General features: G+C 63.3%; 1 protein-coding gene across 3 annotated transcripts; it reads right to left on the bottom strand.

The window, feature by feature from the left end:
* Positions 1 to 29: 29 nt before the first annotated feature.
* Positions 30 to 12,413, bottom strand: ARHGEF1 (Rho guanine nucleotide exchange factor 1). Of its 3 annotated transcripts, none has more exons than XM_068999366.1 (30): positions 12,237 to 12,413; positions 11,829 to 11,878; positions 11,263 to 11,346; positions 11,072 to 11,185; positions 10,693 to 10,791; positions 10,564 to 10,606; positions 10,231 to 10,336; positions 10,016 to 10,156; positions 9,486 to 9,515; positions 9,293 to 9,395; positions 9,138 to 9,219; positions 8,990 to 9,028; positions 8,499 to 8,672; positions 8,328 to 8,424; positions 6,928 to 7,112; positions 6,366 to 6,512; positions 6,193 to 6,275; positions 5,817 to 5,942; positions 5,302 to 5,416; positions 5,115 to 5,215; positions 4,597 to 4,674; positions 4,157 to 4,232; positions 3,893 to 4,060; positions 3,383 to 3,470; positions 3,090 to 3,197; positions 2,611 to 2,669; positions 1,880 to 2,026; positions 886 to 1,043; positions 547 to 608; positions 30 to 452 (listed from the first exon to the last, which is right to left on the bottom strand). In XM_068999366.1, exons 2-29 carry the CDS (start codon positions 11,853 to 11,855, stop codon positions 552 to 554), a joined length of 2,835 nt encoding a protein of 944 aa, XP_068855467.1. In that variant the 5' UTR covers positions 11,856 to 11,878; positions 12,237 to 12,413; the 3' UTR covers positions 30 to 452; positions 547 to 551. The 3 variants fall into 3 exon arrangements, with proteins under 3 accessions (XP_068855467.1, XP_068855466.1, XP_068855469.1); XM_068999365.1 differs by lacking the exon at positions 30 to 452 and adding an exon at positions 1,428 to 1,590; XM_068999368.1 differs by lacking the exon at positions 30 to 452 and adding an exon at positions 1,428 to 1,590 and having other exon boundaries at positions 8,499 to 8,552.
* Between the last annotated feature and the right edge of the window lie 87 nt (positions 12,414 to 12,500).

Below are 12,500 nucleotides of genomic sequence, written 5' to 3'. Positions count from 1 at the left end.
TGTGCTCCCCCCCCCAAAAAAAACCTCAGTGCAGCAGAAGCAACCTTGACTTTATTTGGCATTTTCCCAAATTCTTTGGTTTTCCACACACTGCGGGGCAGGACGAGCGGTGGGGGGGGGTGCTTTGTGACGCCCCCGCCCCCAAATTTATGTACATCACCATGCCCACCCCCAGCACGAAAATTGGGAAGGGGTCTCCCCCCCCCATATATAAATTCATATAAAATCGCAGCAAATGTATAAAACCAAAACAAACAGCGCGGGAGGGGCAGCGGGGGGACCCCCCCAGAGCGGGATGTGGGGGGACCACCCCACCCCAAAATAAAATAAAAAAGGGGGGGGGGGTGCGTGGAGACCCCTCCCCAAAAACTTCAGGCTCGGCGTTTGTCGCCCTCCGGTGGCGGCTCCAGGAACTGCAGCCCCGAATTGAGGGGGGGGGGTCGCGAATCGTCCTGGGGGGGTTTTGGGGAGGGGGGGAAGGGGAGGTCAGGGGGGGCGAAGGGAGACCTCCGGACCCCTCTCCAAACTGAAGCCCCCTCCCCTCACCTCCCTCACGTGAAGACACTGCGCTTGGCCAGGAAGAGCTGCCAGTAATGGTCTTCCATTTCCTGGGGGGGGACGGACGGTTGTTGGGGGGGTCCACACCCCTCTTGGGGGGGGGACAAGACCCCCCCCTCAATCCCGTTACTGGGGGGTCCCAGCTACACCAGGGGGGTCCCTACACCCCTTTTTGTGTGGGGCAGAGACCCCCAAAACCCTCTTTTGGGAGCACGGGGGTCTCTACCCCCGCTTTCGCAGAGGGTCACAGCCCCCCCCAAGCCCTCCAAAAACTCCCCGAAACGCCGCCCTGGGCCCCCCCGTGCTCCCCCCTCGCTCCCCCCTCACCTTGAGCCCCCTCAGGGCTTCCTCCAGTGCTCCCAGTTCAGCCTCCAGCCAGGCTGCCGGGCCCGGGGACAGCCCCAAATTGGGGGGTGGGCTCTGCTCGGGACCCCCTGCCTCGGGCAGTGCCCCCGGAGTCCCCCAGGGGCCGCTGGGGGCCCCCCCTGCAAGAGATTTAAAGGGGGGGGGGGGTCACACAATGAAAGTCAGGACCCTCCCCCACAACCTGGACACCCCCTCCCCAAGTTCCAGTGCCCCCCCGCAGACGCTCGTTTCTTTGACCCTCCCCTTTGACCCCTCCCCATTTTTTACCCCCCTCCAACCCCCCCCGTGCCTGCAGACCCCTCCCCCCTTCCTTGACCCCCTCCCGAAATTTGGGCCCCCCCCCCCCCCCCCCCGCACCCGTGGCCTCCCTTTCCCTGCCCCCTCCCCGGGCCCCAACCCCCTTTTTTTTTGTCTCCCTCTTCCCCCTTTTTTGACGCCCCCGCAGACCCCCCCCCCCCTTTTCTCTGACCCCCTCCCCAAATTTCGGTGCCCCCTCCCCCCACCTGCGGCCCCCCCCTCGGGGCGCTCGCCGTCGCTCTCGGCCCCATCTCCCGCGTGTCTCCGCTCCTGCTCGGGGGGGGCCGCGCCGGGACCCCCCCCCCAAATCCTGCTCGGAGGGGTCCCCACGGCCCCCCCCCGCCCGCAGCAGCTGCCGCAGCGCCGCCACTGGGGGGGGCACGGGAAAAGGTGGGGGGGGGCTTTTAGGGGAAATTTTGGAGGGGGGTCTAGAGGGAATTTGGGGTGGTTTGGGGAGCGTCTGGGTGGGGTTTTGAGGGGGCATTGGGGGGGTTTGGGGGGGTCTGGGGGGAGGATGGGGGATTGGGGAGTTTGGGTGGGTTTTGGGGGTATTTGGGACAGTTCTGGTTGGTTTTGGGTTTGGGTCGTTTTAGGGGGGTTTTGAGGTTCAGGGGGAGGTCAGTGGGGGGTTGCAGATGAATTTGGGGAGGGGTCTCACCTCTCTGCAGGGCAGCGGCCGCCAGCCCCCCCCCCTCGGGACCACGGGGGGGTTGGGGGAGCCCCCCCAGGCCCCCTCTCTCGGCCTCACGTTTCTCCGGGGGGCCCCCGAATTCAGTGCCTTCCACAGCCCCATCCTTTTCCCGCTCTGGGGGGGGACACGGGCTGAGACCCCCCAGGGACACCCCCAAAACAACCCTGGGAAAACCCAAAAACCACACAGGAACCCCAAAAGCCACCTGGGACACTCCAAAGCCTCCCCTTTTTGGGGCCTCTGTGGGTGGGTTTTGGGGGATTTTTACTCACTCCAGGTGGCCCTGGGGGTTTTGGGAATTCCTGGGTCAGTTTTTCAGGGCTTTTTGGGGCCTCTGGGTGGTTTTTTGCTGTTTTGGGGGGTTTTTACCCCCAGGACTCCCAAACCTGCCCGAATTCCGTGCCTTCCACAGCCCCGTCCTTCTCCTACTCCTGGGACACTCCAAAGTCCAACCCAAATCCCCCCATGAACCCCAAAACCACCCCTGGGACCTCCCAAACTCCCCCAAACCTCTCCCAGAACACCCCAAACTTCCCCAAACAGCCCCCAGGACCCCCATTTCCCCCCAGACCCTCCAAACCAGGACCCTCAAGATTCCCCAAAACCCACCCAGGATACCCCAAACCCCCTCTCCAAGACCCCTAAAACCCCAACACCCTCCAAAAGCCCCCAAAGCCCCCCAAAGACCCCCCACTTACCGCCCAGGGGTAGTGGCTCCTTCAGGACCCCCCCACCATTTTCGGAGGGGTCCCGGTAACTGGTGGGGGGGGAGGGGGGGAGGGTCAGCAAAGAGACCCAAATCCACCCCAAAGGCCCCCCCTGGTTATCCAGGGGGATTCTGGGGGGGGGCTCTGGGGGGAGTTAGGGGCTGGGGCTGGCTCAGGACAGGGGTTTGGGGGGTGCTGGGTGGGTTTTGGGGAGATTTTGGGGGGTGTGGGTGGGGTTTTGGGGGTGGCTGGGTGCATTTTTTGGGGTTTTTTTGGGGGGTTTCACTCTTTCCAGATGGCCTGGGGGATGTTCGGGTGGATTTTGGGGTCTCTGTGGATTTTTGCAGTTTTTGGGGGGCTGTTGCTCATCCCAGGTGGCCCTGGGGGGTTTTGGGGTTTCTGGGTCAGCTCTTCAGGGATTTGGGGGTCTCTGGGTGCAGTTTTGGGGTGTTTTTGGGGTTTTTACTCACTCCAGGTGGCTCTGGGGGCCATGGCCCCCCCCGGCCCGCGCCGCCTTGGCCCGGTGGGACCCCGGCAGTTTGAGGGACCCCGCAGTGTCACTGATGATGCTGCACCAGCTGGGGGGGTCGGGGGGATCAGGACCCCCCAAATTCCCCCCAGGACCCCCCCAAAAAACCGCAGGATCCCCAAGGCCCCCAATCACCCTTCCAAGACCCTCAAAATCCCACCAGGGACCCCCAACCCTCCCCTCAGAACCCCCCAGGCCCCCCCATGCCCCCCCCAAAAGCCGCCCCTCCCTCACTTTTTCCTCTCGGAGACGCTCTGGGCCACCAGCTCGTAAATCTGGGCGCCGTTTTCCCAGCTGATGATGACGTAAAAGGCCTTGTGGTCTAGGGGGGAGCAAAATTTGGGGGTCATGGGGGATTGGGGTACCCCTGTGCTGGGATCCCCCCAAAAAAAGCCCAGGACCGCCCCAAAACTGAGCCTTGAGCAGCTCAGAGTGAGCCCACAGCTCCTAAAATCAGCCTCAAACGAGCCCCAAGTGTCCCAAAATCAGCCTTGAGTGCCCCCAAAATGCCAAAAGCAACCCCTGCACCCCCAACAACAACCCCCAGACCCCCCAAAAGAACCTCCAGGGTGCCCAAAAAGAACCCCTACACGCTCCAAAACTCCGCAGGCCCCAAAACAAGCCCAGAGTGCTGCCAGCGAGCCCAAACTGAGCCAGGCTCCCCCAAACCGAACCGAACTCCCTCAAACCGAGGCGAGCGCTCCAGAACTCGGGGTGAGCCCCCCAAAACTCGTCTTCCCGCACCTGTGGCCACCTCGCGGGTCATGGCCGAGCGCAGGCGGATCACCGGGCTCAGCATCTGCTTCCCGTCGGGCGCGGGGGCGAGCGCGCGGCTGTGGCAGCGCAGCACCAGCCGCTCCTCCTGCCGCTGCAGCAGCACCAGCAGATCGTCCAGCAGCAGCACCTGCACCTCTGCGGGGTCCCCGAAATTCAGGGGGGTCGGTAGAGGGGTCACAGGAACCCCTCCCCCCCGAATTTCGGGGATTCCCCCCCCCAAAATGTGCTCACCCACGGCCTTGTCACGGGTGACGCGCCAGGTCAGGGGCCCCTCGTGCACCAGGGTGCGCTTGGTGATGTCGGTGTTCTGAGGGGATTTGGGTTTTTTTGGGAGGCTTTGGGGGTTTGGAGGGGATTTCGGGTTGTTTGGGGGGTGATTTGAGGGAGTTGGGGGAGGTCTGGGGGTGACTGGGGTCTCACGGTGAACCAGATGGTGTTGGTGCTCTGTAGGGAACTGGGGGGGCTTGGGGAGCTTTGGGGGGCAGCTCAGAAGGGTCTGGAGGGATCAGGGAGGGGAATTGGGGGAATTGGAATGGGATTTAGGAGGATTTTGGGGGAGTTAGGGGGTTTGGGATAGGATTTATGGGGATCTGGGGGGTTTGGGGTTGTCAGAGTGGGAAAACGGGGGAGTTTGGGATGAATTTGGGGGTCCTGGGACCCCCCCCCCCCACCTTGAACTCGCTCAGCAGGGGGTCCGTGCTCTGCTTCAGGTTGGAGAGGTCGAGGCGCCGCTGGTAATCCTTGAGCTTCTGCAGGGGTACAGGGCGAATTTGGGGAGTCCCAGGGGGAATCTGGGGGTCCCGGTGGGAATTTGGGGGGCCCGGTGGGAATTTGGGAGGTTCCGGTGGGAATTTGGGAGGGTTATGGCGCCCTCTGCAGGTGAAGAGGGGGCATTACAGACACCGCTGAACGAGGGGTCCCAGGAAGGATTTGGGGGAGTCCTGTGGGGGCTCCGGGGGACCTTGGAGGGTCCCAAGGGGTTCTTGGAAAACCGAGGGGGGGGTTCAGAGGGAATGTGGAGGGTCCCAGGAAAGATTCTGGGAGTCCCGGAGGGGGTCTGAGGATGTGTGAGGCACTGGCATCCTCAGCAGGTGAAGGAGGGGGCACTGCAGGTGGGCGATCCCGCCACGGATTTGGGGCATTTTGGGAGGGTTCCCAGGGGTTTTGTGGGGGATTTTGGGGGTCCTACCATGAGGTTCTCCATGTCCCGGACCTCCTGGTTGACGTGGTTGAGGATCTGGCGGCAGCACTCGGCCGCCTGCTCCACCTTGGCCCGCTCAGCTGCAACTTCTAGGAGGGATCTGGGGACTCAGAATGGGGTTTTTTTTGGGGTTCGGGTGCTTTTTGGGGTTCTGGAGGGTTTTGGGACCACTCACCCGTGCATTTGGTGATGCTGAGCAGGAGCAGGGGGTACTTGGTGAGCCGCTGCATCTCCGTGGGAATGATGTCCTTGAGCTGCAGCCGCCGGCACCGCGGGCGGCTCTCGGCCTCCTGGGAGACCCAGAGAGATTTGGGGAGGGTTTTGGGTGCCCGGGGTTTTTGGGGTCCCTCAGAGGGTGTTTTTGGGAGCCCCAGGGCGTGTTTTCGGGGTATCTGGATGAACTTATCAAACCTTGTGTTCTTGAGCTGACCACCCCAAACCCCCTCTGCCCCCCCCTCCCCCAAATCACCGCTAAAATAACCCCAGACCCACTGCAAATTTTTTGGGACACTCGGGGTGTATTTTTGGGGTCCCCAGGGGTATATTTCAGGGTCCTGGGGGACGTTTTTGGGGTACGTGGGTGAACTGATTAAACCTCGTGTCCTCGTGCGGACCCCCAAAACCCCCCCCAGACTTTTTGGGGTGGCTGTGGAGTGTTTTTGGGGTGTCCCGGGGGGGGTTTTGGAGTACCTGGATGAACAGGTTGAACCTGGTGTCCTTCCTCTGCTTGGCCTTGAGCTGCTCCAGGGCAAAGCTCTGGCGGCTGCAGAACCGCGCCGAGATCTTCTGGAACCAGCTGCCCTCGGTGCCCTCGAACTGGGGGGGGGACAGAGGGGGCCCCCCGAACCTCGGGGACACCCCAGAACTATCAGTGAGACCCCCCAAGGCTCGGGTGAGACCTCCCCAAAATCATTGGGGGACCCCGAGAACGTGTGTGGGACCCCAGACTCAAACACGAGCCCCCTGTGCTCCCATGGACCCCCAGACCCAGAGAGGCTCCCCTGAGCACCCCCGTTCCCACCCCGACGCCCCAAAAACCCCCCCCCAAAAAACCCCAAAACCCCACCCTGGCCAGCAGCACGTCCCCAATCTCGGCGATGATGAAGCCACTCTCCTCCCGCAGCTTCTTGAGGCTGTCGAGGAACAAAGCTGGGACAGGACAAGGTGGGGTTGCACCCCCTCCAAAGAAAAGCCCCAAAATCCCCCCTGGGGAGCACCACGGGCCCCCCCCCGACTCACTGTGAACCTCCACAAGGTCCTCGAGGCTCGGGAAGATGTTGGAGAGCTCCTGCTCATCGAAAAACCCCTCACGGAGCATGGGCTGGTAGAAGAGCTCCAGCAGCACCCGCAGCATCCGCACGTGCGCGTGCTCCGTCAGGAACAGCTCTGCAACAGCGGGTTTGGGAGTTTTTGGGGGTCCTGAGAGATTTGGGGAGGGTCTAGAGGGTCTCTGGAGGATTACTGAGGGATTTGGGGGGGGTCTCAGAGGGGTTTTGGGGCGTTTCGGGGGAGATTCGGGAAGCTCTAACAGCTCCCACAGCTCTATCAGGAGCAGCTCTAGGGGGGATTTGGGGGGTCCTCGGGTGGGTTTTGGGGGTGCTGAAATGATTTTTGGGGTCAGTTTTGGGGTTCCCCTCACTGTTGATGACCTTCCTGGCTCTGCACCTCATCTGGGATGACGAGGAGGGGGATTTGGGGGTATTTTGGGGTCCTGGTGGGTTTAAGAGGTTTATGGGGGGTCCTGGGGGGTTTTGGGGGGTGACAAGTGGTTTTTTGGGCTGGTTTTTGGGGTCCCACTCACCGTTGATGACCTCCTGGCGCCGCACCTCACGCTGGGGCAGCCTGAGGAGGGCGTCGGGGGCCGCGAGCTCCCGCCAGGCCGGCGGCTCCTGTTCCAGCTCCGGCTCCAGGCGCGGCAGAGCCTCCTCAGGCTGCCGAGGCAGAAAGGGCGGGGGGTCGCCCCCCCCGGGTCCCCCCGGCTCCAGGCTGGGGCAGGAGAGAGGGGAAGGGATCGAGGAATTAGGGGGGGGGGGGCCTAGGTGCGCCCCCTCCCGGTAAAAATCCCATGGGAGGGGTCCTGAGGAGACCCTCCCCCCAGTTCCAAATGCCACTGGGTTGTCCTGGAGCGACCCCTCCCCCACTAAAAACCCCTGCAGTGAAAGTCCCCCCCAAATCTGGGGGTCTCAGACCGGTCCTGGGGGTGGTCCCACCCCAAATTTCAAACTGGGGCAGTTTTAATGCCAATCCTGGGGGGGTTTTAACCCCAATCCTGGGTTTTTTCCCCTCAAATCCCAACCTACGTGGGGGGGGGGTCCCTGCAGGTCGGCGTTGCTGCGGGAGCGGGGGGGGTGCTGGCGGCCCCCCCCCCATTTTTTGGGAGCGGCGTCGCTCAGGCACCCGGAGGCTCTCGGAGCGCCCCAATTTCCCGGGAATCCTGAGGGGGGGCCCCAAAAAAGCCACAAAAAAAAAAAGGGGGGGGGGGGGGGGGCATGGACGAGACAAGGACGGACACAGAAAGGGGGAGGCGTGCGAGAGAGATGGGGAGGAGAGGGTGAGTGATTTTTGGGGTGGGGGGGTCCATGCGGGGTGAGGGAAGTACTTAGCTGGTTAACTTGGGGGGGGGCAATGCCGAGCCCCCCCGGGGTCATGCAAGGGGGGGGTCACCAACCTGAGGCGGCGTCTGGGGAGAGAATTGATTTGGGGGGGGGTCCCGGCTCCCAAAAGCATCAGGGGAGGGGTAGTTTGGGGTGGGGTTAATTTGGGGGGGGGGAGGGGGCAGCAGGTGGGGGGGTCTCAACTCCCAACAGCCTCGGGGGGGGTTAATTTGAGGGGGAAGTTAATTTGGGGGGGGAGTTCATTTGGATGACGGGTTCCATTTTGGGGGAGGTGTTAATTTGGGGGGACTAATTAGCGGGGAGTTAATTTAGGAAGGGGAATAATTTGGGGATGACTAATTTAGAAACGGGGTCAAAATCTGGCAGGAAGGTTAATCTGGGGGAATTAGTTTGTGGGTGGTAATTTTGGGGGGGTTAATTTGGAGGGAGTTAATTGGGGGGAAAAACTTGTGGGGGTCAATTGGGAGGAGTTAATTTGGGTGGGGGGATAATTTGGGGAGGGGGTTACCTCAGGGGGGGGGATTTGGGGAGGACAATTTGGGTTGGGGGGCACACACCCGAAATTGGGGGGGGGGGTCTCACCCACCTCTCACTCTCAGCCCCCTCCTCTGCTGGGTGCTGCTCCCCAGGGTGGGGCTCCAGTGGGGGGTCCCCCAATTCCAAGGGTCCTGGGGGGTCTGTCCCTGGATGAGGGGGGTTTAGGGTGAGGTGGGGGGAGGATGAGACTCCCACCCCCCAAAACAGACCCCCCCCTCACCTGGCTCAGCCTCGGCGCTGTCCCCGCCCGGGGGGGTCACAGTGACAGCCAGGCCTGTGGGGGGGTCAGGTGTCCCGGCGGTGCCCCCCCCACCGCGGGGGGGGCGGGAAGACCCCCCCTCAATACGCTCGGCCCCCCTTGGGCCCCTCCGTTCGGGGTGGGGGGGCTTCTCGGCTGAGGGGGGGGAGGGGGGGGTCAGGGGAAGTCCCCCAGGGCTCCCCCCCCCAAAATGTCTGGGGAGTTGTGAAACCCCCCCCTGAAAATTGGGGACCTCTGTGTTAAGATGGGGAATTGGGCAGGAGCTTATTGGGGTGGGGGGATATTGAGGGGTCAATGAAGAGGGTCAACGGGGGGGAATCCTCAATGGGGTAGGAGGGCTCAAGGACCAGGGATTAACAGATAAATGGGGTGGGGGATTAATGGAATGGGGGTCCCATGGGGGAAGCTGAGCCCCCCAGGGTGGGATTAATGGGGTGGGATTCTGGGGGTACCTTCACTCTCGGGGCCTTTGCTTTGCCTGAACTCGGCACCTACGAAACAAAATGTGGAGAAGAGGCAACTGAGAGGAGGGAGAGCAAAAAGGGACCCGGGGGGGGGTCCTGCAGGAGGTGGGGAGGGGTCTCCCACCCCCCCACTCACCATGAGCGTCACGACCCCAGAGCGCTGCCCCGGGGAGGCTGAACCCCTTCCGGGCCTTTCCCTGGGGCTCCTTCCCAGAAATCTGCAGGAAAAGGGGGTGGGGTCAATAGGGGTCTGTGGGTGTTTGGGGGAATTGGGGGTGGGGGCGGTCTCACCTTTTTACGGAAGAAGTTGGATTTGGATTTTTTGGCATCGCCCACCTTGGTCCTCACCCCCAGGAATTTCATATAGGTGACGATGGCGCCGAAGATGAGGGAGCTGGGGGGGGCATTGGGGAGGATCTGAGGGGCCTGGGGGTCCCCTAAAACCTACTCGAGACCCCTCAAGTGTTCCCAGCCCCCCCCTCACCTTTTTTCCTCATCGGAAGAGATGGTGAGGCTGCGGAGGAAGAAGAGGATGAGCCTCAAATTCCATCTGAGCCCCCCCCCCAAATCTTATCAGACCCCCCCAAATTCCACCTGGGGCTGCTCCAAATCCATGGATTTGGGGAGTTTATAGGGATTTGGGGAGGAGTTATGCAGTTTTAGGGGGTGGTTCCATGGATTTGGGGGGGGTTCCATGAGGATTTGGGTGGCACTACGAGGATTTTACGAGGAACACACGGGTTTGGGGCGGGATTATACTAATTTACGAGTAGCGCCACGAACCGGGGGTGGTCCCAAGGATTTAGGGGCGTTCCCCAGCCTTAGGGGCGTTTAAGTGAATTTCCGGATTCGCGTTTAAGTGAAAATTGACGAGTTTTTGGAAAGGCGCTCCCACGGATTCCAGCGAAATCTCAGCAGCCCGGGAGAGGATCCAGGGATCCACGCGGGGTCCAGGGGGGTCACCCCATGGATCCCGGGGGGTTACCCCGCAGATGAAGCCCCCTCCCCACTCACTGCATCTCCTCGAGCCGTGCCAGGAGCTGCTCCGCCAGCTGCTTCTCCCTGGATTCGCATCCCGAGGGATCCCGGGCACGGCTCCCCTCCAGCTCCGACAGCTCCTGCTCCCCCGGCGTCATTCCCATCAACCGCTTCGATCTGGGGGGGATCACGAGGCGTTGGGACCCTAGAACCCCCCTCCCAAATTAACCCCGAAATCCCCCACTCGAGACCTGAAGTCTTCCAGCTGCCGGGAAATTTCTGGCTCCTGGAAATTCTGGATGTCCTGCAGGAATCGCCGCTGGGTCTCCTCCGACAGCAGCTCCGGGCGGGTCCGTTCTGGGGGGGGAGGGGGGAGGGGGGGCAGTAGAGACCCCTCCCCACTTTGTAACCCCCCCCCCACTTTTGGGATCCCCAAAGCCTCCCTGGCTCTGGGAGCTCGGGGAGGTTCCGGCCCCCACCGCATTTCCGGCAGAGTTTCCGGCAGGGTTGGGGCTGGAGGGGTTGGGACCCCACAAAAAGAGGAAAGGGGTCGTGGGGGGGTTGGGAGCTGCAGCGTCACTCACCCAGTTCAAACTGGACGTGGTGTGGGATGGGCACCCGCAGGAGCTGTCAGAGGGGGGGAGTCGTCAGGACAGGCGTGACCATTCCAGGGGTGGGGAGGGGTCTCGGGGAGTCTGGGGGGGGTCTCTCACCCCCGCCTTGTCCAGGAACAAGTGGCAGAATTCCAGGAATTGCTTCCTGCCCTCCTTGGGGTTCATCCTCCGCAGCATGTCCACGTGCAAGTAGCAAAGCTGGGGAAGGGGGGGGGGAAATGGGGTGACCTCCCCCAAAAAACCCCAAACCCCCGCAAAAAAATGCCAAGCCCCCCAAACCTTCCCCCCTCCCCTATTTTACCTCAGCTCCAGCCCCTGCCAGCGGGGAGGGGGGAACAGAGACAAGATGTTACTCCAAGGGTTCAGCCTCCCACCCTCGGGTTCCCCCCCGGGGAAATTTCACCCTCAGGACCGCCCCCCCCCCTCCCCCGATACTGGGGGGTCTCTGGCGGGTCTGGGAGCCCCTTCCCCATCTCACCACGGGGCAGGAGTCGAACTGGAGCACGACGTGCTGCAGGAAGGCCATGAGGGAGAGCGGATGCTGCCGCAGCAGCTCCAGGCTCTGGAATTGGCTGTTCTGCTCCTCGGGGGTCTGGGGAGGGGGCACGGGGTCAGGATCTGGGGGGGCAAACCCGGGGGATTCCCCCAGGGACCCCTCCCCACACTCACGGGCTCAATGTCGTTCTCAAAGTCCTCGTCCTCGGCGCCGATGATGGCAGCGGCCGAAGGGCCGCGGGCACCCGCACAGGGGGGCTTGGGGCGGGGCGAAGGGGAGATTTGGGAGCTCTGGGGTGCGCTGGTGGGGTCCCCCAGGCCCCCCGAGATACACCCAGGAGCCCCGACCCTGAGACGCCCTTGACCGCCAGAGTCCCAGGCACCCCAACACCCCCTGAGACCACCAAGACTCCCCAAACCCAGGATGCCCCCAGACACCCGGGACTCCCCCAGATCCTGTGACCCCAAGACTGAGACTCCATGATGCCAGAAACCTCCAGGCCCCTGGGACCCCCTCGGAACCCCCGGGACCCCTGAGACCCCCAGAAAAGACATCTTGGGACCCCGGCTCCCCCAGACTCCTACGATCTTGGGACCCCCGGGATTCTAAAACCCCAAGACCCCTGAGCCCCCCAAAACCGCGGGGTCCCCAAGGCCCAGCGACCCCCGGGACGCCCCCCGTGACCGCGGGATCTCGGGGGAGGTCTCTGGACCCGCCAGGGGTGGGGGGGACCGCTCACCCCATTAAAAGCCTCCTCCGGCTCCATCCTGCTCGCGGGGGGGGCTCGTCCTGTGAGGGGGTTTGAGGGGGGTCTCAGGATTTGGGGGGGGGGGGTGAGGGTGTCTCAGGGGTTTTGGGGGGTTTCTCTGCCCCCCCGCCCGCGCGGTTTTGGGGAGGGGTCGCGGGTGGGGAGGAGGCGGCGCCGCGCTCAAAGCGGCAGCACAAAGAGCCCCATTCAGAAGGGGGCGGGGCGAGGGGGCCAGGGCGGACCCCCCCCCAGGAAACCCCTTTGGGGTGCGGGACACACGTGGGAATTCGGGGGGCGACCCCGGGGGGGGGGGTGAAGGGGAACTTTGGGGACGCTTTAGGGGGGTTAAGGGGGAGTTTGGGGATGACCCAGCGGCCTCCCCCCTCCCCCCTCACGTACCTGTTTCCGCGCTGGAGAAACGATCCAGGAAATGGAGGGGGTAGGGTCCGGGGGAGGGGCGGGTTTAGGGTGGTGTTTTGGGGTGTTTCGGGGTGTTTTGGGGCGCGGGGGAGGGCGGAAAAAGGCGTTTCCCGGGCGGACACAAAGCGCGGCCCCGGCGGTGCCGGAGCGGCCGGAGCTTCCTGCAGGAAGTGGGGTGGGGCCGCGGCCCCCCCGGGGACACAGGGACCCCCCCCGCGGGGATGGGGCACGCGGGGTGTGACC

The sequence above is a fragment of the Aphelocoma coerulescens genome, unplaced genomic scaffold (genome assembly GCF_041296385.1).
Source record: "Aphelocoma coerulescens isolate FSJ_1873_10779 unplaced genomic scaffold, UR_Acoe_1.0 HiC_scaffold_348, whole genome shotgun sequence".
NCBI classification, from domain to species: Eukaryota; Metazoa; Chordata; class Aves; order Passeriformes; family Corvidae; genus Aphelocoma; species Aphelocoma coerulescens.
This window is presented reverse-complemented; position numbering and strand designations above follow the sequence as displayed.

Bases quoted from the DNA above. Each gene is read 5' to 3' on its own strand.
- ARHGEF1 (XM_068999365.1), bottom strand. From the start codon at position 11,855: ATGGAGCCGGAGGAGGCTTTTAATGGG. The intron at 5,943-6,192 runs GTGGGGTTTTGG...TCCCCCCCCCAG, and splicing joins GGGACGTGCTGCTGGCCAGG to TTCGAGGGCACCGAGGGCAG. The intron at 3,198-3,382 runs GTGAGGGAGGGG...CGACCCCCCCAG, and splicing joins AGCGTCTCCGAGAGGAAAAA to CTGGTGCAGCATCATCAGTG.